The sequence below is a fragment of the Peromyscus eremicus genome, chromosome 1, assembly GCF_949786415.1.
Source record: "Peromyscus eremicus chromosome 1, PerEre_H2_v1, whole genome shotgun sequence".
Classification (NCBI taxonomy): Eukaryota; Metazoa; Chordata; class Mammalia; order Rodentia; family Cricetidae; genus Peromyscus; species Peromyscus eremicus.
Genome location: NC_081416.1, coordinates 159,887,273 through 159,912,146, shown reverse-complemented (window position 1 = coordinate 159,912,146; position 24,874 = coordinate 159,887,273). Strand labels below are relative to the sequence as shown.

The 24,874-nt window shown below is 39.8% G+C and overlaps 2 protein-coding genes across 11 annotated transcripts in view; one reads left to right on the top strand and one right to left on the bottom strand.

Annotated features, from left to right (window-relative positions):
• Nucleotides 1–23,642, bottom strand: part of LOC131922405 (STAM-binding protein-like) — a 46,012-nt gene extending 22,370 nt beyond the window's left edge. For 3 of the 10 annotated variants that reach the window (XR_009382269.1, XM_059277225.1, XM_059277212.1), the window contains exons 1-4: nucleotides 10,017–10,269; nucleotides 9,649–9,852; nucleotides 2,139–2,221; nucleotides 973–1,181 (exon numbers count right to left, since the gene is read on the bottom strand). Coding sequence is in view for 2 of the 10 variants with exons in the window: in XM_059277225.1 (XP_059133208.1) it covers nucleotides 973–1,181; nucleotides 2,139–2,221; nucleotides 9,649–9,670 (314 nt within the window). In the remaining 8 variants the exon portion in view is untranslated. Of the gene's footprint in view, nucleotides 1–972; nucleotides 1,182–2,138; nucleotides 2,222–4,124; nucleotides 4,198–6,398; nucleotides 6,784–9,648; nucleotides 9,853–10,016; nucleotides 10,274–15,134; nucleotides 15,377–16,763; nucleotides 16,841–23,399 lie in introns of those variants that run through there. The other 7 variants (XR_009382270.1, XR_009382275.1, XR_009382274.1 and 4 more) reach the window with 7 other exon arrangements.
• LOC131922730 (non-histone chromosomal protein HMG-17-like) lies at nucleotides 17,910–18,200 on the top strand. Its single transcript, XM_059277573.1, has one exon. The coding sequence runs from the start codon at nucleotides 17,928–17,930 to the stop codon at nucleotides 18,198–18,200; it is 273 nt and encodes a 90-aa protein (XP_059133556.1). The 5' UTR covers nucleotides 17,910–17,927.
• Nucleotides 23,643–24,874: the final 1,232 nt, after the last annotated feature.

The following is a 24,874-nucleotide window of genomic DNA, read 5'->3' as shown; positions in this document are numbered from 1 at the left end:
TAGTAAAGAGGACCCGAAGAAAGACACAGGGATCACCCAACGACAGAGAAATGGATGAGATCTACATGAGCAAACTGGGGATGGGGGGGGCGGTAATGGAGATCAAGGGTCAGGGGAAAGAGAGCTTAAGGGAGCAGGAGGTCCCAGCTGGATCAGAAACACAGTGGGAGAAGAAGGAAAAAGATACCATGATAAATAAAGACCCCGTGGGAATAGGAAGAAGCAGAGTGCTAGAGAGTTCCCAGAAATCCACAAAGATGCCTCCACTATAGACTACTGGAAATGGTCGAGAGAGTGCCTGAGCTGACCTACTCTGGTGATCTCAGGGCTAAATATGACTGGTGAGACCTTTACCATCATTCCCTTCCTCAAACACACAATGTTCTTGTCATTAAGACTATAGGAGTCATTCCCTGGGGACAGCTCTGCAATCTTATTCTGCCTACCCAAGTATGGTGAACAGCTCAGGGACTGTGCTGAGCCACTCCAACACTAGGTGGTCCACAGCCCAGTCCTCTGGTGGCTGTGTAGCTACAGGAAAGGCTAACCTCTTTGCTATACCAATCAATAGGCTACAGGATGTAGAGAAGAGGAATCTGGCTCTGCCACACACAGCAATAAGCCTACGACTGGCTGCCTGGGTAGAGATAGAGCACTCAAAACACTCACCAGTGCAGACACATCCTGTTCATCTGTCAACTCTTTTGTCTAAAAGCTGGGCCCTGTGGACACAAGCTCAAGAACTCTCCTACTCATGAAGTCCCTTATATGGGATACCACCAACTTTGGTCCTCATGTCTTTGAACAGTAAGGAAAAGCATGTGTCAGATCTGCCAGAGAAATCTGTCATCTGATTAAAAGATGACTTTTTCAAGTTCCATATGGTCAGCAAGGGTAAGAAGCATGAAGAGGAGGATAGGATGAGTGAGGGATCAGTCATGGGAAAGGAGGTGGAAAACTGCAGGTTCTCACGTTGAAAATTTGTGATACATCACAAGTGCTTCCTCTGTGAGGCCTTGATTTAGCAGGACTTCTGCTTTTATCTGATAGGTCTTCAGTTCAAGGTAAGATTTCCAGGGAATGTTATTATTGATGTAAATATTCTCCAGAGAGCTTAAAAGTTGGAACTGCTCTTGGGTCAGAAGAGTGGCATTGTTATGTCTGCGAATGGTGCTCCTGATCTAAGAAAAAGAGAAGATGGGGAACATCAAAATGCATCTCCTGCCATCCTGCCATTCTAGCGGTCTAGAACACACAAACATGCACACGCACACGTGCACACGCACACATACATCTCCCTAATGAAATTAGAGTAAATAAAACACCACATTGGTGATTCAGCTCAATAAATGTATGAACAAACCCAGCCTGGGATCCTCTTACTACAGTAGTAAAGAGGTAGAGTTGGGAATAGGGATGTCTGTGTCCTTTGAAAACAATATGAAGGAGCTCTTGATTAGCATTTAACCTAAGGAACAGACCTTACACACATTCAGTGAGATTCGCACTAGAAGACATATGTAGCTATGAGTGGTTGTGCACACATCAGAGGATTGTGCTTAAGCATAAACCCAACAGTTACCACACGGGCTTCTCCTGATGTTACCAAGGCAATCAGAGAGCACCCAAGCTTGGAGGAAACCCTATTCATGCCTTCCACAATGCAATCCCAGCTGGAAGCAAAAGGATTTGTGATGGGGTGCCCAAAGTGATTTAATTAGTATTTAGGATACTCAAGTCTCCAAGAGCCTCTGTGAGACAATGAGCAAGGAAAACTCAGTTCCTGCTATTTAAAGATTCCAGGAACTAAGGCTCAGAAGCAGCAGAAAAACAAAAAAAACCTTTGGGAACTGTGAGCTCCGTGGACCACAGCATTGCACAAGCCTTTCTTGAACCTTTCTTGGCTGTCAGTGTCTTTGAGAGCAGAAGTGTAATGAATTCTAAAGACAAACTGCTCACACTATTGACCTGCTTTCTGTGATCACACTTCTGATGAAAGACAAAGTAAGACATGTCCACCAGGGAGAAAAAAAAGTGAGGTTCGCTAGTTTAAACATAGAAAAGGGCACCAGGCTTTTACATTTGCTCCATAGGATTACATACAAATGACCTCTCTTTTCAGCAGCAATGAGACTTACCTTCTTTGGAGCTCCAGCAATGAAAGGTCCTTTAATATCTGGACAGCTCTGATGGTCTGTGAGCCAAGGTGTGAGAATATCACCTGTTACCAGATACAAGTAGTTAGGAAAGGAGCTACTTTGCTTCTCCAATGATCAATATTAGTTTATGTTAATTTACGTATTGCTAACTCACTGACCACGATGGCCATGGAGATACAGGCTTTAATCCTGCAATTTCATGGCTGAGATAGTAGTTACAACCTGAATTCTATTTTAATTTAAAAACTGGGATTAAATAAATTTTTTCAAGAGTTTACAAAGGAGATCAATTCAAGATGGCAGTGGCTGCTGGCATCCACAGGCCCATGGAGCAGCTCTAAGGAGCCTGAGAGACCCAAGGAGGGTAAGATTGGAGATAGGGCAGCAGAGGATGAATCTGAGAGAGCACAGAATCTCAAAAACAACTAAAATATGGTAGGTCATATGGGAAGATGCTTTTAAGAAGTGGTCTCATGAAATTGAAAAAAAAAGAAGAAGAATAGCAGAGCAGATTCCATACATGGGCCAGAGATAAGTGAACCTACAGCTGCTGAAGCTCACACTAATGGAGATGGAGAATGGTTCATTTTCTGGATTGGGTTAGCTCAAAAAGCCTCTGGAGACTGTGCTGTAGCTGGAGGCCATGTTGGTGTCCATAAACCATGCTGCCACCAGAAACCATATGGAAGTCAATGAGCTGTGCTGCCACTGGCTGTTCCGGGTAAGGAAGCTTCTTTTGCAGTGGTAACAATGACTGTAGACTCGTAGTTGAGAATGAGAAACCTATCACAGAAGCCTTTTCCCACCTTCAAATAAAAAAGGAAGCAGTCTAGACAGTAAGCCACTGAAGAGAGTCCTTAAAGTGTGATAAAGATGCTGAAATGTAGCTCTTTTCAGTTGATGTCTTCCAGCAGGAGATGTGGCTGTTGAGTGTGGGGAAGGACTCAGTTATTTTAAAGGGGCTGGCCAATGAGACTTTCACCATGCTCCAATGACTACGTGGAAAACACAAATTAGAATTTATGTTTTTTTTTTCTTCTTTTGGGCAGGCACAGGGTGGGAGAATGCCTTTGGAAGGAATGGGAAGCTATTTTGATCAGGTGCATTATATAACATTGCCAAATAATCAGTAAAAATATGTTAGAAAAAATGTACAATGAATAGAAAAGATTCCCTTAAAACTCTACAGGGATTTATTTTTAGGGCATGCTCTCCAGGAACTCGTTATGCAACAGAGGGTGCTAGCCATGAATTAGTGGTTACTCAGCTATCTCAGCTCCCAAGTGCTCAGGGGACACTCCTGAATAAGCAGTCCTGTCCCTGAACTACTTTTAGAGAGTTTCTTTGGGGACCACAGCAGGAGACACAGTTGCTCATGTGCCCTAGACAGTCCCAATTCTCTACCCTGAAGGTCCTGTCCTGAGGGTTGCTCACTGATCTCTAGGTAGGACACAGCTGCCTATCCAGCCAGCTCCTCCAAGGCAACCCTACTCATGGATGAGTGGCAGATGTGGCCACCAGTTCCTCTCACATCCCAACACTACTGCTCAACAGCACTAACATGGAAATGCTAACGTGGAAAACTGAGTGGAGGGTTGATGCTGCTGCAGTGGAACATCTTGGCTCTGAGTGTGCCTATCTACACACCTGGCTCTTTCCCTACTTCTGTGGAAATGCTCTCAGGAACTACTTGAGTATTTTGTCTACACTGAGCTCATAAACACTTAACACTTCAGTGAGCCCAGAGCCCAGTCTGTCAGATATTCCACTGTGGAATGTAAAGATCCATTTAGTGAGAGAGGAAATGTTCTGTCCAAAATCATAACCCCACATAGATCAGGGATAAGATTCTAGTTAGGACAACAGCTTCTAGTTCAGTATTCTACCCATGATTCCACACTTTCTGGACTTCTCAAAGTGTGTGGGAAAATTCAATGAAAGAAATGTTTCAATTTCTTTACTTACCAGACATTGTTGGGAAGATAATAAAAACACAGTTATAAGAATCAGATAAAGAGACAAAAACACTGTCTGGATTCTGAAACAAAAAACCCACATGTCCAGGGTCAGAGATACTGGACACTGAGGAAAATGAAGGTTGTCAGCATCATAAAGACCAAAAGACCATTCAGGTACTGGTGGGCTAAGAGGTAGAGTGATGTCATAAAACTACACTGGTACCCTAGTCAAAGACTTCTTGAAAAAAAGAGCAAATAAATTAGAGATGCAGACCTGAGTTTTGTTGGGTTCCTATCTTTTCTTTGTACTTCTATGATTCCTTATGATCTGCAAGTCTGTACTCTAGTGAAGACAATGACTGTGAAAATGAAGAAGCAGCTTCAGTTTTAAAGCTGATCCTGAAGGCTCATAGGCTCTGCCACACATTCGACAATTCATGTGTTCTCCAGAGGTCAGAGAAATAAAGGACCCAGCACTTTCTCTCAGTCCTTTCTAACTGAGCTAGCAGTGTGTGCAGAAAGAATTCTATTCTCTTATTTTTTTCAGGAATAAGTTTGTCTTTGTGACTGAAGCTGGCTTGAGATTCACCATTTATCCTACATTTGCCAACAACCAGCATCAGTCCTCCAGCTTCAGCCTCCTGGGTGCTGAGATTTCACCTATGAGCCCAGACACTCAGATCAGAATTGTTATGATATATCTATAGCATGCTTATTTTCATATTTTTTCTTTTTTTTTAGAGACATGGTTTCTCTGTGTAGTTTTGGTGCCTGTACTGAATCTCGCTCTGTAGAGCAGGCTGGACTCGAACTCACAGAGATCCACCTGCCTCTACCTCCCAAGTGCTGGGGTTAAAAGCATGCACCAGCACCCAGTTCATTTTCATAATTGTTAAGCATCACCAGTATTCAAGAAAACAGCAGAGAAAAAACAAACACAAAAGGTTTCTTTCCTGACAAGTTTGCTGTCCTAGTTACACATTTTTCCAGCCTCAGTTTACTTCCTGGTCTACTAACCTACATGTTCACTAAATCCATCTCTGTTTGCCCTGTGCTGAGCAAATTACTCAATCACCAGAGAAATTTATTATTCAATGAAGTCTTTTGGCTCCCTTCAGCATTCAGTCCCACAAATCCTATGTTACCATGGTTAACACCTCCAAGTTCCATGTTCTCCCTTTCCTCCATTCTATTTTATCCCCCACCACTGCATTTTTCTGTTTTCTTGACTATCTCCAGGTCCAGGTGGCCTGTTCCTTTTTGTAAAAAGCCCCGAAGTGCTCTTCCAATAGCTTCAGCCTCCCTGCCCTGTGTTTCTTCCTCCTCTCTAGTTCTCTTTTAACTAGACAGAAGACTCCAAATATTGGGAATGCTGATTTTTAAAACTCCATTGGTTTTATTTTATTTCTTCAGGAATGGTCTTTAACACCCAGGCTATCACCAAAGTCACTGTGCAGCTAGAGACTGGCATGGTCTCCTTGATTCTTCTGCCTCTGTCTCCCAAGGGCCAAGATTGCAGGGGTATGGCACCATGCTCTGACTAATCACATTAGGAGTTTGTGTTGAGTCTGAGCCAGGGTTGTACAGCTATCTGAAACTGCACAAAACATGGGTGAGGACCTTTATTATCAGGAAGGTGCCTGTCATTGTCCCAGTGTGCAGGTGCCAGAGAGAGCACAGCTGCTCCTGTCGTTCACTGTATCAAACAGTCCTGCTTTAGCAGGGACAGCAGACTTTCCTCGCCCCCACTGCTTTAGGATACATGTGAGGACACAGAAGAGGGAGGGACATCTGCCTAGCCAGAAAAGGTCAGCTCATCTCAGCTGCGAATGGAACACTGCCAGACACACTCTCGAGTTCCCTTGTATTTCACCACTAATGTTGACCAGCACCAACTGTGAAGTATCATTGTGGGAAACTGTGTGGAGTGTCTTGGCCCTCAGTTCTCCTCATTACATACCCAGCTCTCTCTCTCTGCTTCAGCTGAAACAGTCCCAGAAACTTTGATTTTCTTCTCTATGTCTTGCTCCTAAACACTCAATACCTCAGAGAACCCTGAGCCCTGCCAGCCTGTTATCTCACCAAGGAAGGTGAAGGAACATTCACTGAGAGGATGAGGAAATACTCTGTCCAAACCTCAACCCTAGGGAATGTCAAAGATGAGACCACGTTAGGGCACCAACCTCTTGTTCACCACTTTCCCCTCTATCCCACATTGTTTTGATGCTTCCCAATTTAGTGAGCTGTCCAATTAAACAAACATTAAAGTTTCTTTTCCTACCTGACATCTTCAAGTCAGGAACAGAACAGGAGTAGGATCTGGATAGAGGGATGGGGACAAAATAGGAGTAGGATCTGGGTAAAGGGATGGGGACAAAACAGGAGTAGGATCTAGGTAAAGGGATGGGGACAAAACAGGAGTAGGATCTGGATAAAGGAATGGGGACAAAACAGGAGTAGGATCTGGATAAAGGGATGAGAGAGTGGGTTGTTAGGTTTCGCAGTAAAAAAAAATCACGTCTGTGCAGGATCAAAGATGCTCAGTACTGAGGCACATTTGGTCACACACGGCAACCTCAAGACTTTATCTGGTGCTGATTGGTTGAGGGAGGAATGATGTCATAAAGCAGATGAAAGAAAGCCAATAGGATTCCCAGAAGCCATGTTTAAAAAGGGACAGTTGAAAAAAAAAAGCGACAGTTGGACACCTGCAGGAAGACTAGAGCAGCTTTACATGGCTGCAATCTGGGAATCTGAAAGCACATAACCCAGATATGACAATTTCTAGTCCCAGACCCTTAGTTCAGGAAGAGTGTCAAGTGTTTCACACAAGTGATCATTAATAAAGTCATTTATTATTGACACATGATTTTCACATTTCAACAGATAAAAATGTATTTAAATGCACAGATGATGTCCTTGGTGAGCATCTTAGATACTGTTTTATTGCTGTGAAGAGTCACCACAGCCAAGACTACTCCAGGTGGAGCTCCAGGAGTCCAGTTGGTGAGAGAGAGGAGGGATTATATGAGTAAGAGATATCAAGACTATGATTGGATAAAGCACAGGGACAAATATCCAAACTAGTGGAAACACATAAACTGTGAACCAATAGCTGAGGAGCCCCCATGAAACTGGACCAGGCCCTCTGGATAAGTGAGACAGTTGATGAACTTGAACTGTTTAGGAGGCCCCCAGGCAGTGGGACCAGGACCTGTCCTCAGTGAAGGAGCTGGCTTTTTGGAACCTAGGGCCTATGCTGAGACATTTTGCTCAGCCTTGGTGCAGGGAGGAGGAGACTGGACTTGCCTCAACTGAATCTACCAGGCTGAGCTGACTCCCCAGTGGAGACCTTGCCTTGGAGGAGGTGGGAATGGGAGGTGGATTGGAGGGGGTAAGGTTGGGGCGTGAGAGGAGGGAGGACAGGGCAATCATGGCTGATAAAAAGTTAAATTATAAAATAAAAATATTTATTAAAAAATACCTCATCTTTAGTGAAGTATACCACACCTAGAAAGACAAATAAGGTATATACTAGCTTATATGTAAATATTAGCTGTTAAGGCAATCATAATCATAACCAAGCAAAAATCCATATAACCACAAGGTTTGTTATAGAGTAGAGAACTGAGCACAGGTAGATCTCTCTAGGAAAGGAAAATAGAACAATTATGGATAGATAAGGGGGAGCTGGAAGTGGAGGATCATGGAGAGGAGAAGGGAAGAAGACAAGGAAGGAAATACATGGAGAGACAGCTAAAACTAAGAGCCATCTGAATGGGTAGTATAGAAATCTGACAGAGAAAAAGATTCCTAAAATATATACATATATGCAGATGATGTACATGAAATCACCAAATACTGGGGAGACAGAGCTCCAACAGGACATCTCTTGTCACCAAATGAAGCATTCATTAGCAGGATTGGGTTACATCTAATTGAGCTGCTGGCCAAAGGGGTTTTTGTGAATCTCCAAATAACTGAGGTTATTGCCAGGACTATAGGTTGTTATCTACAAAATGACAGCAAGACATCAACTGTTGAATAGAACACCAACAACTCATTGAACATGAACACAGAGAAGTCAAACTAGTGCCTACATACAGCCTTCACACCTATAGTCTAGCATCTTTGGTACAAGGAGGTACTCTACCGAAGGGGAAACATAAACAGTAACACAGCCATGAACCCCTTGATCTACAATGGTGTTCTGCCAACAAAATATACTTAGTGCAATGGTGCTACAAATCTTTTGGGAGTAAACAACCAATATCTTATTGGACTTAAGGCCCACACCATGATATAGAACATATACTGGACACTGGTTGGATAAGCAAGAACCTGTGACTAGATAGGTCGGGGATCTAGTATGAAACCAAATAACACCTTTCCAAATGAAACAAAACATAAGAAGAAAAACCGCCTAATGATATTCCACATACTCAGAGTATGGCATACTCAAATATATCTACGGCATATCTATGACATACTCATAGTTAACTGCTCAGTCATCAAGAGGACTTTCTCCAGTGGATAATAGGTTAAGGTGCAGAGACCTACAGTCAGACACTATGCAGAGAGTGAAAGAATTTAGATTGCTTAGCTTAGAACAGATGTCTCTATCAAATCCTTCCCCTCAGGCCTCAGGGGGTGTTTTGAAAGAGGAGGCAGATAGAGTGTGGGACCCAGAATAGATGGAGAAAACCAAGAGTACAGGTTCTCTAAATCAAGAAGATTGACGTACAATTGAATTTCACAAGGACTGTGGCAGCATGCACAGGGCCTGCATGAGTCTACACCAAATTGGGTCCTAGACCTGAAAAGAAATTTGGACACATAACCCTATCCATAACCCAGAAGCTATTTCCAGTTGATAACTACTTGCAAGTGAAAATTTAGTTTTCTCCGAGTGTAGTTGGGGGCTTCCCTGTGTCCCACCTGGTCTGCAGCCACTCAGACCGAAATAAATACACAGGGACATATTAATTATCAACTCTATGACCATTAGCTCAGACTTATTACTGACAAGCTCTTACACTTAAATTAACCCATAATTCTTTTAGTTTTGTTTTGCCATGTGGCTTGGTACCTTTTCTCAGTTCTGCTTTCTCATCTTGCTTCCTCTGTGTCTGGCTGGTGACTCCTGACTCAACCCTTTCTTCTCCCAGAATTCTCCTCATCTGCTTGCCCCACCTATACTTTCTGCCTTGCTATTGACCAATCAGCATTTTATTAAACCTGTGTACAAAAGTAATACCTCACAGCATTTCCCCTTCTCTGTGTAATCAAAAAGAAACATTTTAATGTTAACATAGTAAAATTACATATAATAGAACTGTTATCAAGCAAGAATTACAGTTACAATATCTAGTCTATTTGTATTTGGCAAAATTAAAGAAAATATTCTATCATTTATCCTATATTTGTGAGTCTAAAGTTCCATATCCAATTTATCTTTTATCATAGCCAAGGAAAATTATAACTATCTAGTCTTCAACTACATCAAAGACCTCAGAAAGATATAATATTACCTAAGTAAATAGGAAGTACCATTTTAAGCAACTTCTAAAAATTCTGGAAATGACAGAGACAGCTGCTTGCCTGTATAGTCATTCAAAGTTCCTCTGAAATGTTGGGCATCTTTCTTCAGCCTATAGGCCTAGAGTTTCTTAGTTGCTTCTCTCTGTGTCCTGTAGAATATCTGGCAGTTTCTTCTGCAAAGCAGGAACCTGAGCCTAAATGGGGAATGGGGCAGGCATCAGAGCTATCTCTCTATGTAACTTCTGAGAACATCAGTCCTAAGCCTAAATATTCTATTCCCCACTGTGTTTAGTATTGACCCTTTATACCAAACAGCTCCACCCACTAAAACACAATGACAGGAAACTTCATCTCTTACAAATTTATTATTTGTGCACTGTATGTCCTCCACACCCACAGTAGACACAAAAGTGAAGAACCCCATGTCCTGACCCCAGAGCCCGCAGCACAGCCTCCTGAGGCAGTAAGGAGGATGCTCAGTATTTGTCAGGCAGTCCTGCAGGTCTGTAGTGATTGGGGTCCTTGCCACTGTGGCCCCATCTGTTCGCTTCCTGGTCAGCCATAGTATCCTCATGTCCACGGCCCATGAGACTCTGAGTGCCCTCTCTTGCATCACTAGGAGAAGCAGACATGGAGGAGATCTATCACCAAGCTTCATTGCCACAGCTGACACCCCCAATTCTCTCATTTGCATGGAATGGCTTTAGGAGGAAACTAGGAAGGGCCAGGAAAGAGGCCCTGAAACAGTGACCCTGCCAAGCCCAGCAATGCTTAGTCATTAAAAAGAAAAGAAAAATGTCACAGTTTTCTGAGGAAATGAACTAGCAGTGCTAATGCCAAAGATTCGAGGCAGACTGATTCGTCAGGAGATCAATGACAGCCATTCTGAATCTACAATCAATAGTTTTTCAGTTATTTCACATCAACTTCAAATTAATCTGAGTGATTAAATTACCACTTCTCTCAGTTCCTAATCCAAAGGAGGTTTGGTCTTCTCAATAGGAGTTCTATGAACGACACACACACACACACACACACACACATACACACACACACACACTTATTTTTCAGCTGAAAAGTAAATTGTCAGTTCCCATAATTTTCTAGATGGTTGCTTTATTAAACATGGACATGAGAAAGTAAAACTTATGTAACAAATTCATTCTTACAATAATTACAACTAAATGTTAATCACACTGTGCCAAATATTTAGCTACAATTTTGTGCTTTTACTTGTTTAATTAACATAAAAAATATATTTGCTAAATATTTTTTCTCACTTTGCTAAATGAATTTAGTTTCACCATTTGATGCTAGAATATGTTCTTAAACATTACTACTGTGTCCAAAAACAGTCAAAAGAATGACCCATGGTGAACAATGCCTTGAGGAACTGGGAGAGAGTCTCCAGGAAAAGAGGCAGAGGGCCTTTTATCTCAGGTGCATTTTGTTCACTGGATTGGTCATGGGTGTGATTTCATGTCTCCTGTGTTAAACATTTACATTCAATTTACAAGACATGTCTATTCTTGCTGGATGTCAGAGCATAGCTATTGAACCCAATCTGGTGAAAGGATGTGTGGAGTGCCATCCTCAGTTTACCTGAATCTGGATATGGCCTTCTGCCTTGCTTTCCTGCTTTCCTAGATATAATCTATAGTATATTCCAGGCAATTGTGTTTAAATTGATCTGACCTGAGAAAGTTCTGGGAAAGGGTAACTCTATTAATATTTAGTATGAGGTTATTGACATTTATTTACATTTATTTTCTGATCATGCTTTGCTGAACTCAAACAGCTGTCCTTGGATCATTGCTTTTTTTGTTACTTCTATGTATAAAGTATACTGAAACTGAAGCAAGGCTCTCTGTAGTGGTACTTATTCCGCCAATGACCTTTGGCTATAGGGCCCAAAGGAGGTGATGCTTTCTGCTGCTGTACATGACCTCTTAAAAGGAGAGGGAGAAGGGTCCCATTCCCCTTTTCCCTGCTCCTGCCTGAGAGGTGGATTCGCTCCTGGTCAGATCAGAGGATGACTTCAGCTGTCTACCGTGGTCTGTATTCATGATGTATTTTCTCAATTCACCTTAATAAATTTCCCTAATACTTCTTAAACAGACTCCCGTGGATTTATCACTTTAGTTGTCTACAGCATTAGACTGTAGTCTGCCCCATCCTTTCAGGTCCTCAGATCATGGGTCCAGAAGACAAGATCTGCACAGGTTGGTCAAAAAGTTGACACTGCTACATATATAACAGAATCTATAGAAAATGTTCACTATAAACACAGCCCTAAAAAGTAATTGAATTTGATCTTTTGTATTGAAGATTCAATTTCTCATAAGAAGGTAACTATTACAGTTCATGAAGTATATTAAGCATAGACTCCATCAAGTAGCATTTGCCAAAGCTGCACTGAGTAAGTACCTACTGCATGCAAGTAATGCTATAGCAGGAACCGCTGCACACAACTGCTAAGGACAGAGTCCCCCGGTCCTGAAGATCTCCCACACATAGGCTGCACCATGGGCATTCCCTCCATGAAAATGTCTGAACGAGGTGTTGGGGTCAAAATGCCTTTTTCTAAGGGAAGAGTTCACAACTTCCTTACACTGTCAGAAGATCAGTGACACTAAAGATCAGTCAACCCTCATCTGGAAGCAACAGGTGAAGATTATTTGTGGAGCAGGCCCTTTAAGCTGACCAGCATAGGCAAAAAAAAGGCTGTGTAAAAACCATCTGAAATAAATGATAAAAGCCATATTTCATGTGAGTGGAGCTTTGTTTTCTATTTTCTTGGAATGTATCCCAAAGTCCTTGTAAATGCTGTTATTCTAAAAGTTGGGCACAGGCTCCTGTCTAACTTCCCCTTACTTGGAAATCCCAAACTCTCTACAGATAGTAACTAAACAGTGGGATTTCCTTGCTTTCAATGGTCAAGACACAATTAGTGCATGAAATGTTAACAGAAAATGTGGTTGATCTTCACATGTTTCAGTTCATTCATTGAGTCTCCCCTCTCTGCTATTTTCTTTGTACAGAGATTGACATGGGGGGGAGGGGGTTGGTCCAGCCTCAATTGAATGTACCAAGCTTTGTTGACTCGCTATGGGAGGCCTTAACTTTTTGGAGAAGTAGATGGGGGGAGGGCTGAGAGGGGGGACTGGTTGGTATATAAATGAAAAACAAATTTTAAATAAATAAATAAATAAAAGACACAGTAAAGTTGGTTAATTGGTACTTTTTCCTCATTAAAGTGTAAACAATTGAGGCATTATAAGCCACATGGTCTCCTGGTATGAGCTAGTGTGGGGAAGAGCTATCCTTTCACTGCACATTGGAAAGAACAGTTGGAAAATCTGTTTGAACCAGAGCATCTTAGATCCTCTTTCCAGTTTAAGCCAGTTCTGTTCCTCTCATGTTGGCCTCTTGCTTTTCTTAACTAAATGAACAAATATTTCAGGGTCAGTGTGACCTGAGGCTCAGCACAGAGATCTGTTAGTCTTATTTCATCAAAGGTGATTGTTCCCAATCCTGGGGGAGTCTCTTTAGAAGACTGAATTTGTGAAACCCTGTAGTGGGTAGCTGTTCCAGCTTTGACCTGAAAGTACCATCCCCAGCGAGGCTTCTGGCAACTGTCATGCCTACCTCTGACCTGCCCTTGAGGCAGGGCCGAGAAGGGAGTGCTTAAGACCTGAGATCTGGATATGTAGGCTCTCTTGGTTCCTTGTGATCCTGGATGCTGGATGGTAGACCAAGCAGAGTTCTCCAGAGAACACTGCTGGACTGCACTTCACCTCTCCCGGACCCTGTAATCAACCCCTTTACTGGCTGTAAATTACCCCAAAATAAACTTACTTTTAACTATGTGGAGTTGCCTTAATAAATCCCACAATAAAGCCCTGTGTTAATTTCTCTTCCTGAACTGCATGGTGCAATTTACAGCTGGTCAATGCTTCTGTACACTTTATTTAGCTGTTTACTGACTGTAATGGTAGCTGTAAGCCATACTTCATTTTTTCTTTTTTTCTTCAACATTTATCAAGCAGTACTTTAATAAATGAAGGTTATTTATTTTTAAGATAATGTCTCTCAATGTAGCCCTTGGCTGCTCAAGAGATTTTCTACATAGATCAATCTGGCTTTGAACTCATGGAGATAGACCTGCCTCTGCCTCCTAAGCACTGGAATTAAAGGTGTGTGCCACACTATACAAGACATAAATGAAGGGTTTTTTTTGTTTTTGTTTTTGTTTTTTAAGAAAGTTGACATGTAAGTACTATGTTGCATCCTCAGGCAAGGAAAATTATTCCTATTATGCCTTACACTAATTCATGACTGACATATTCAGTAACTGACAGTATTTTGCATGAAGTTCTCTAGGTTTTTATAGTAAACATGAAAGGCTGACATCATACACTGAAGAGCATCACTCTGCTTCTCTTCTGCCCATTTTCTTTCCCAAAGATGAGAACAACATGGTACCCAATTGTATGTTGATGCCTCTCTGGTGGGGGAAAAGCTGTACTGTCCAAGATGTCAAAGGCATAAGCAACACATACTCCTCTTTGTAGTGTAGGAGAGAACCAAAAGTGGGCAAGGAAGAGGAACAAATAAGGACCAACTCTCCTCTCACCAGCATTCTGATAAGAAGGCCAAGTTGAGGCTCTCAGGGTTGGGACCTTTCCCATTAGAGTACTCTGAAGCTGAACACCATTGACTTAATGACAGAGTCCCACTTCTTTCCCTGAATTTTCCTCAAGTTTAGGTTTTCCCATTGTAATGTTGATTGGAAATGGGAATTATTAAACATAGCTCTGCTTCATGCCTCTCTGTTAGAAAGTTTGTTCTTGTGTATGGTCTCCTCCTTACATAATGCATCTGGGAATTTCATGAAAGTTTGTGCAAAGCTAAGTCATTTCTCAGGAGACAGCTGAGATACCATCACTTGGTGAACTCTCTACTAATCATCTTCCTCTCATTTTCATCACCTCAGTGACAGATCTCACACAAGCTATATTCCCATGCATGTGACTCGGTTCTTGCCTCCAGTGTTCTGAGTTATTTTATTACACATTAATCTCTTTTTTCATTACATGCCTCGGTTGATGAGTAATCCAGGTTTATTTTAAAAATACTAATCCTGCATATGAGTTACTACTAGGACCCAAAGAATTCAAAAACTTGGGTACACAATGAGAAGAGAATAGTAATGGACAAAATAGATAATTACTGTCAAAGAAAAAAATCAGTACTCCTGGCTGCATTTATTTCAGCTGTGTTACCAGGACATTGAAAATTCCCTTAAACTAATGCAAGGGATAAAGCACAAAGCAAAGTGTCCAAACGGGACTTGAGTTAGGACCAAGTGGCCCCTGTGTCAGAGTAGTATTGATTTCATGGCTATTGAAAATCTGTGTGGTGGTTCCTCCAAAACCTAAAGTTAGATCTACCATAAGACAGAGTGAGAGCTTACCTAGTGTGTGAATATATACATGAAGAACTCTAAGGCGGTGTGCCACAGAGACAACTGTATCTCTATGCTCATGGTCAAACCATCTGCAGCAGTTAAATTCAAGAGTCAGCTTTGATGTCAATCAACAGAAGAATAGATACCCAAAATGTGTTATACGCTTCTTAGCTATGAAAATACCATCATGAGAGGTCTCTGTAATTGAAGGTTTAACAACAACAATTTTCAAACATTGGATCAAAATGATTAAAAATTGCACATTTTGTCCAGATGAGCCAGCGTGAAGCACCCCCAGTACATAAGCATACAACCTCATCACATTTCTGCAGAATTGTAATTCCCACACACATTGAGTACTATTACCCCCATTAGAATGAGAGAAGGGTAGCCTGGTTCTCAACAAGGTCTATGAATGAAACTCCAATGAAGGCAGCTACAGTGTGGGGTTATGGAGAAGGAGGAGCTACATATTAAGTGCAATTTTACTTGTTTCTCTGCCTTCCTCCCTCTCACATGCCCTCCCTCTCCTTTACTCACCCTTTTCCCTTTTACACATATGCACAGATAGACAGATACAGATACACACAAACATATTTTGCTGATTTCATGTATCCATCTCAAACTAATAATGTTGAAGTTTTTTGTTTTGTTTTATTTTTAATAATGAATCGTTCTTCCAAGGATACTTTACACTGATGTGCATCTTCTTGGTACAATCGTGACCTAGACTTGGTAATACACACTTGTGCTTGGCTTCATCTTTCTCTATGGAATAATCAATCATTCAATATTATTGCAATTAAAATGTCATGTTTCACCCTTTCTCTAGAAATCATAGAAATATAGATGTTGATGCAATCTATTTTTCTTTTATATACTTTTTGTGGAATTAATAATGAACGTGGAGAATTTTCTCCATTCACCCCATCTGGCTGCATCTAGCATCAATTGTTAAGGAGCCTGAAAACTATTCATATCCATAAACTCTTTACTCAAGATGCTGTCATTAATTGGCTCCCTCAGCACTTCATAAAGCTTAGCCATTCCCAGCAGCTGTAAATGAAATTCCCAGTCCTGCTTCTTATAGACACAAGAAATTCATTTGTTTCCTGGTACAGACTCATGACTAAGTAGGTAGAATTATCTTTCTTCTACAGCCATCCTTCAAAATGTGTGTGTGTGTGCATGCGTGTGTGTGTGTGTGTGTGTGTGTGTGTGTGTGTGTGTGTGTTTTCCCCATCAAAAATATATTCCTCCCTTAGGTAAGGAAAGCTACATCATGACATCATGAAGCACTAAATTGAAGCTTGTTGTCCTTTACATTTTTGGTGAGAAAATCTCCATTCTTATTCCTTACTTTGCCTACTGGACCCAGCATTATCCAATGAATGTGGGGACTACAGTGCAATACTTAGATAGTAGGCAAAAAAAACCATGTAATATATTTAAGAAAACTAGGTGGCCACATTAATAAACATCTGCATCACATTTGCCAATGTGCCTCAGATCCAATAAAATGTACACATTTCAAACGTGTTTTCACTAAGTTTTAAAAATTGCATACAGCCAAGAACTGCTGTCTCAACAAAGATTGATAATTCTTAAAACACTTCAAACGGTTTCCTCACATACCTCTGCTGCATATTCCACAGGCTGCATCAGAAAGCTCTTATTTTGATTTTTATCTTCAGTTTCCCTAGTTCTAAAGCCTGGTAGAAACAAAACAAAAACAAAAACAATATACACACAGTGCACATGCCATGTCCACTTTATGTTGCCCAGAGCATTACTTAATTCAACATTATGCTTTTGTGATATAGTTATGAATTTATTAGACAATTACTGCATCACGTGGCCATTGTACACTAAGTTAAAACTTCCACAATGATTCCCAAACACGGTATCCACTTCACACTCTGAATTGATGTGGGATCCCAGTTACTCTATGGCTCTGGGATGTTTTTGAATTATGGTTTCCTTAAATTGTAACTTTTATTTGCATTCTCTTAATGGCTACTAATCTAATTATTTACTTTCATATATTCTTTTGTAAAATATCTGAGCAAGCCTCCTTGTCATCTTTAGTTTCTGATGAATATGTTTACCTGTTTTGATTCATTGACAAGTAAATTTTCTTTATGTACCCTAAACACAAATAATGTTTAAAATATGAAGGGTATAACCATTGTATATCAGTTTTAATTTTTTCTCACTGGCTGTTTTTGTATATAAATTTCTAGGGAAAGTCTGTGACACTCTTACAGGTTATTTTGATTTCTTACTACAAAGTCTTAAGCAAATCTCCTGTATTTATCTGGAAGTACTGAATTTTTACCTTGGGATGATTTTTTTTATATATGTAATTGAAAGTATCTTGTAAACACTACGTAGGAATTGAGTTTGATTTCTCCCCCAGGGTCATCTAGCTATCCCAACATTATTGGTTTAAAAGTACTTTTTTTCCTGCCTTTACAATAGCATTTTTAAAAACTTAAAGGAATAAAAATTTTCCTTGCCTAGATCAGTTTATTGAACTGCAAGATATGGAGTGTACCACCTGTAGACAATGCCTCTACGTACTTGGAGACCTTGGACAAAGCCAGCATTATCTACTTACAGTGTGGTACACTGTACAAAACTTAGGCCACACTGTATATTTGAAATTTATTGGAGGAACTAGTCAAGAGTAACTTAGTCTTGAGGAGTGTGAAGAAGCAGAGAGAACGACCCCCGGACGGACCAAACCCGAGCACCACTGCATCCCCACCTTCAGCACGGACGTCCCTGGCCGCCGCCATGCTCAAAAGAAAGGCTGAAGGGGATACTAAAGGAGATAAAGCCAAGGTGAAGGACGAGCCACAGAGAAGATCTGCAAGGTTGTCTGCTAAACCTGCTCCTCCAAAGCCAGAGCCCAAGCCTAACAAGGCCCCTGCAAAGAAGGAAGAGAAGGTCCGCAAGTACAAGAAGGGGAAAGTCGATGCTGGTAAGGATGAGAATAATCCTGCAGAAAATGGAGATGCCAAAACAGACCAGGCACAGAAAGCTGAAGGTGCTGGAGATGCCAAGTGAAATGTGTGCATTTCTGATAACTGTGTACTTCTGGTGACTGTACAGTTTGAAATACTATTTTTTATCAGATTTTATAAAAATGCAGAAGTGCCAAGTGAAATGTGTGCATTTTTGATAACTGTGTACTTCTGGTGACTGTACAGTTTGAAATACTATTTTTTATCAGATTTTATAAAAATGCAGAAGTGCCAAGTGAAATGTGTGCATTTTTGATAACTGTGTACTTCTGGTGACTGTACAGTTTGAAATACTATTTTTTATCAGATTTTATAAAAATGCAGAAGTGTTGCTTTACTGTAAACAGCTTTTCTGACCCTCCAAGAATTATTAAACATAAATATGAAAAAGATGAAGAAAAATAGAGGTAAAAAGGGAAAGAGGTAAGAAAACAAAGAAATGAAGTAATGGAGTGAAATATCAAACAAGATTTTTTCCCTGTCAAATGGTAATAAATTTCTATGATAATTATCATTTGCTATCAATTTGACTACATCTGGAACTCACTAAAAACCCAAGCAACTTGGTACAACTGTGAGGGATTTTTAGTTAACTGGATTATTTGATGTGGGAAGACCCATCCTAAGACTGGGCCACATCTTGTGGAACATATAAAAGATATGGGAGAAATAAGATTTTGCTTTTTGCATGCTTGCCCTCATTCTCACTTGTAAATTCATATATCCTGCTGCCAAGGCATTCCTTCACTGACATTAGAGCCTACTTCTTCAGGATTCTGACATATACTGAGAACCAGCTGAGACACCCAGCCTTATTTGCTGAACAACTGTTACATTCTGGACTTTCCATCAGAAGATGGCCATTGTTGGACTAGCTGGACCACAGCCTGGAAGTCACTCTAATAAGTCCCATACAAACAAACATGCATGCATATACACATACATGTCCATTCTATCAGTTCTGTTCACGTAGACAACCCTGACTAACACAACTAATACAACTTCTAAAGCACAAATGCTTTGTACATTACTATGGTTTCATGTACAGTGCCAAATATATGGCATAAGAACTCAAGAGAAATTAAATAAAACTAAAATTAAACCACAATCATATCTGACCTTTATCTGTCTTTTATTTTTCACACCATGGATTTGAGGAAAATGTGCTACATATAAGTTATAAAAAAGAATCCTGAATTACCATCCTTAATTTATGCAACAATTTGACATTAGCTATAGCAACTTTTATGACTTCAGAATTATCAACCTATGAAACTGAAACAAACAGCCTCCCACATGACCTACAGATCCGTTTAACACTAAAGACCTTTATAGATTTTACTGAAGGCTGAGAAACATTTCTATTGGAAATGGCAACTTATATTAACATTGCTCAAAGAAAGCTTGCCAGTTTCGTACTTGCAATTGAATTTTGAAAGTGAAAATTTTTTTATATTTTAAAATAATGTGTAATTTCATTTTATCTGCTTAAAGCACTTTCCTTTATATGGATTATACCAAATATTATTAACTTTTGGGGTTTTATTTAATAGATAAAGGCAAGTCCTACTGCCTATAAATTATCAGCCTAGTGATATAGAGCACTAAGCTAGGGCCCCTTAAGGATCTTTGATAATCTTAAAGTTTTAGAAAACAAGTAAAGTCTTGATGGCTCTTATGAAGTGAGTTTCAGTTTATCACAGAGCAACCCTGTCTCAAGGGCAAACAAATATGCAAACAACACTGCCTCAGAGAAAGGGAAGTGCCTTGTCCAAGAACAAATCTCAGCAGGGAGGAAGCACCCAAGGTATGCTAATACATGTTCTGGTTTTGTTTCCCAACGCAGGACATACCTGAGACTCATCTCCACTCTGTCTCCTCCCCATCCTCAAGTGTTGACCAGGAGGGCACTATGCTAATTCCCAAGCAACTCCCAAGTTACATCACCATCACATAGACACTGAGAAGCTAATTTAAGATCAGTACAAAAGCGTACTTTATTCAATAAATTACATGTGCGCTCCAGTGAAAGTTATCATAAATACGATCAGAGATGCATTTAAGGGCTTCATTGGGGGCTAGAAAGATGCTTCAGCACTTATGAGCCCTTGCTGTCTATGGAGAAGACCTGAGTTCAGTTCCCAGCACCCATATTGGACGGCTGACAGACCACTTACTCTGGATTCAAGGAACCTGACCCCATGTCTGGCTTCTCCTTCTGCAGCCACCTGTACTCACAAGTGCACATACACACACACACACACACACACACACACACACGCACGCACATGCACACACACGCGCACACACACACACACACACACACACACGCAAACACACACACACACACACACACACACACACACTCCTGTACATAAATGAAATTAATTGGAAAATAAGTCTTATAAAGACTTAGTTAAATGAATCCCACAATATCTGATTAGGAATACATTGTCCTATAGCTATATGAGATGTAAATTTAGTGTAAAATAAACTTAATAATATTGGCTACTTCATTCATTTATTAGCCTTTCCAATGACATAAGCAGTTTAATGATAATGATATATATTATTGTATAAAAGCTATCAAGAACAGAATCTCATGCAGTTTTTCATTCCTCTTGTCTCGCTACATTGTTTTATAATTTTCAGTTGTGACATACATCAATCACATAGAAAATAATAAAGCGAGCATTACAAACAACACTGCAGGTATATTTCATCCACTTCTCTCCAGATACAGTTGGAAAATCTAAGATAGTGTTGTTGAATCCCACAACATGCTATGAGACAGCCCTCGAGAAAATATCATTTATATTCTTCAAACTCACGACCTACAGGGAAACATTGGCTTCACAGAATTCTTTAGGTCAAGTTCCCAGGGGCTTGTGATGGGTCTTTTAAATGAACACAGTTACTGAAGCTGTAAGCTTGGAATGGAAGAGTTTCAAAGATTAATACAAGAAACTGAGTGTTTAAAATGGACCTTGGGAAGTTGTTTAACAAGTGAGCAGTTTGTCGGGATAAATAGATATGGAGGAATTTTTCTTTTTAGCCAAACAATGGTTTTTATTTATGAGTTTAGTCTTAATTGTTCTCGGGAAAATGCCTTCTGAAACAAGCAGCAAACGTATCATGGGCAGCTCAACTGCACTGGATCAGGACAATGTTAGTTCTTGCTACTGCGTGTGTGTGTGTCTCTGTGTGTGTGCGTGCGTGTGTGTGTGTGTGTGTGTGTGTGTGCATGTGCGTGTGCATGTGTGTGTGTCTGTGTGTGTGCCTGTGTGTGTGCCTGTGTGTGTGCATATGTGTGTATGTGTATGTGCATGTGTGTGTATGTGCGTGTGTGTCTGTGTGTGTGCATGTGTGTGCACGTGTATGTTCGTGTGTGTGTGTGTGTGTGTGTGTGTGTGAATGCATGTGTGTGTGTGATGTGTATATTATGATGCATGCTCTAAAGCAGTAACACTGTATGTAAGAATAGAAAATATTCTGAGCAAACTGAAATAAGGAATACATGAAAATATATGAATGACATTTTGAAAACTGAAAGATTTGGGAAATGTTCATAGTTGTATACTGCTAAATATAAAAGAAAGGGAACACATAAAGAGGGAGTGGTTTTTTCTTTTATATCAAAAACATGTAAATTTATTAGGAAAAGCAAAATCAAGACAACTAGTGTTCATCCCTCCAGCTGGGGTGGGGATTCTCAGTTATACAGCTGTCTGAGACACTCATACTGGTATAAGGAACAAGATAAACCCACTGGGTCTGCCATCTCTGCCTTGAGGGGGGTGAATAATCCAAACTAGACACACTGAGAGGAGTGCTTTACTGTCCTGCAGGGTATTTCTCAGTGCATCCAATTAGACAAACAAGTTAACCAGTAACCTTTTCCTATTACCTTCTTTTCTATTAATTATAATGTCATTATTTTGAAATCAATGTACAATTCATGAATATGTTTAGTGTCATTCTTTTTTTTTTAATAAAAACCCATATGTGGTCCCAAAATCTTAAAATATTTACTAGTTCACTAATAATAATTTACATTTGGTAGTATTTAATTAACTTTTCAAAAATCCTGAGATGTCTCATGTCTTTCACCACCAATGAAACACTTTATTCTGGGCTGGAGAGATGGCTCAGAGGTTAAGAGCACAGGCTGCTCTTCCAGAGGTCCAGAGTTCAATTCCCAGCAACCACATGATGGCTCACAACCATCTATAATGAGATCTGGTGCCCTCTTCTGGCATGCAGGCATACATGCAAGCAGAACACTCTATATATAATAAATAAATCTTTTTTTTTTTTTTTTAAAGAACACTTCATTCTTATTCCTGGGACAGAGTTATATTACACTTATCCTATGTATCCAATATCAGTATCCTATTGATTTTGGCTCTGTATTACATCCCAATGAATAGACCATGAGGATATTTATTGACTGCTTCACTTCCAGCCCTGATTTGTCAAAACTTTTCAAGTTCTGGTACTCATTATTGTTAACCATTGATTAATACAATATCTGTACCAAAGTTCAGGTCAGTTAGAAACGGAGATGGGAAGACCTGGGGAAGACAACCAAGGGGATGGTGATCCTTTGGCTCACACGGCAAAAGCCAAACATCTGTTTTATCTGGGACATTGTATTTAGGTGGTTATTTGTACAGTAATTAGCATTACCTTGTTTGATATTACACTAGTACATCAAGTTAAAAAAATTATCTGACCTTGAAAATAAGCAAAATTACTAAGGAAATGATTACCTTCAAGTTTTGTGATGTACTGAAGGCATCACTGAGTTTACTCCTTTATCACTCAAAACTGAACACTTCTGTGATTCCTGACTTCATAAAATCCTGGGTACAATTTACTCAAAGAAGTCTGCCATTGCACTTGTAATAAATATTTATCATGTATTTATCTACAAATGAGTATCTTCATAAAATATCTTCTAAGAATTAAATGTGATAGTTTTCAAGCACCTAACTTATTTAGAAGGTTTTACTTCAAGAAAACTTCTGTTTCATGTATCCATACATTGTATATGTGCATATTTTCTGTATTATACATAATGTGTATATATAAATATATATATTTATATATATTTATTATATATATTTATATATATCTATTTCTTCAGCATATAGTTACAGCACACAAGTGCTTATGCATAAATTTTTAAAAGATTTATTTAATTTTAATTATGTGTATGCTTATGTGTCTGTGTTGTTACCTGCCCTTGAGTGCAGTGCCCATAGAGGCCAGAAGAGGGCATCAGATCTCCTGGAGCTAGAGTGGCAAGAAGCTGTGAGTTCCTAAGAAGGAAACTGAACTCAGGTCTTCTGTGTATGCTCTTGTCCATTCAGACATCTCCCTGGCCCAGGAGAATATTTTTCAAGAAACAAAATGCTAACAAAAAGAATAAGAAAGACATAAAGAAAAAATATCAAAATATTGAGAAAATGTATTTCTACTACAAATAGGTACCAGACAGGGTGAGAAGAATTAGTGATATTTTAGGCCTGCTATTAGGTGCTTGAATACTATCATATTTAATTCTCAGAAGACATTTTGTGAAGATACTCAATTGTAAAAAAAATACATGATAAATATTTATCACGAGTGCATTGGCAGACTTCTTTGAGTAAATTGTATCTAAGATTTTATGAAGTCAGGAATCACAGAGGTATTTTACAGTCTCCTGTAACTCCAGCTCCAGAGGACACCATATCACTGGCTTCCATGGACACATGTAGTATTCACTAGTATGTAGAGCATATACACACCTACAGGCAAATACACATAAAATAAATCTTTTTTAAAGACTAGCTTGCTCCTTTTTAAAGGATCTTCAAGTACAAACTGTGGGGACATGGGGGCTCTGTCTAACACACTTGCACTGGATATAGCAGTCAGATTGTTTGGGATTGCTGCTGTTCTTACTGTTATAATAACGAAATGCCTAAGGCAACCTGACTCTGTATAGTAAAGAGGGTAATTTTTTCACCAAAGTTTGGAGGCTGAAGTTCCAAGACTGGGGATTCCTATTTGTTTTGGCCTCTGGTGAAGTTTAAGATCACACAGCAGGGAAACATATAAGAAGAAGACATCTCATGAGAAATAGGAAGCCAGCAAGTGGCTGAGGGTAGGGGTTGACTTGTAACAACAGCTCATTCTGACCATCTCTTCTGACTGTAGCTCCTGAGGACTGCAGGAGTTTATGGTTGCTTTTGCCTTTTAAACATCTTCTCCCTTCAGTGTTTCCACAGGATCGCCACATTCAACCCATATACAAACTATCACATCAATAAATGGATAAAATAAGTTTCTAGCCCAATGGAATATATTTACACATGAACTGGAACAAGCTGGTTAAAAATATATAAGGAAAATATGCTTAATGCCAGTTGAATATGTTTCTGATTGACACAGAGAATGTGATAATTGTAAGAAGTAATGCATGAAATGTGATCAACACAGTTGTCATTACAGTGAAGACCTGAACAAAGTGAGGGTAGAACTCAGAGAAATATCTCAGACATGAACATCCAAGAGAAATATACAGTTAGCATGGATGTTGGCACATTCAGGAAGTAAAATAGTAGAGCCTAGGGGTGAGGAATATAGCTCAACAGTAGAGTATTTAGAACGCATGAGATATATGAGGTCTATCAGTACATCATCAGTACAGCAAATATGTATATACTA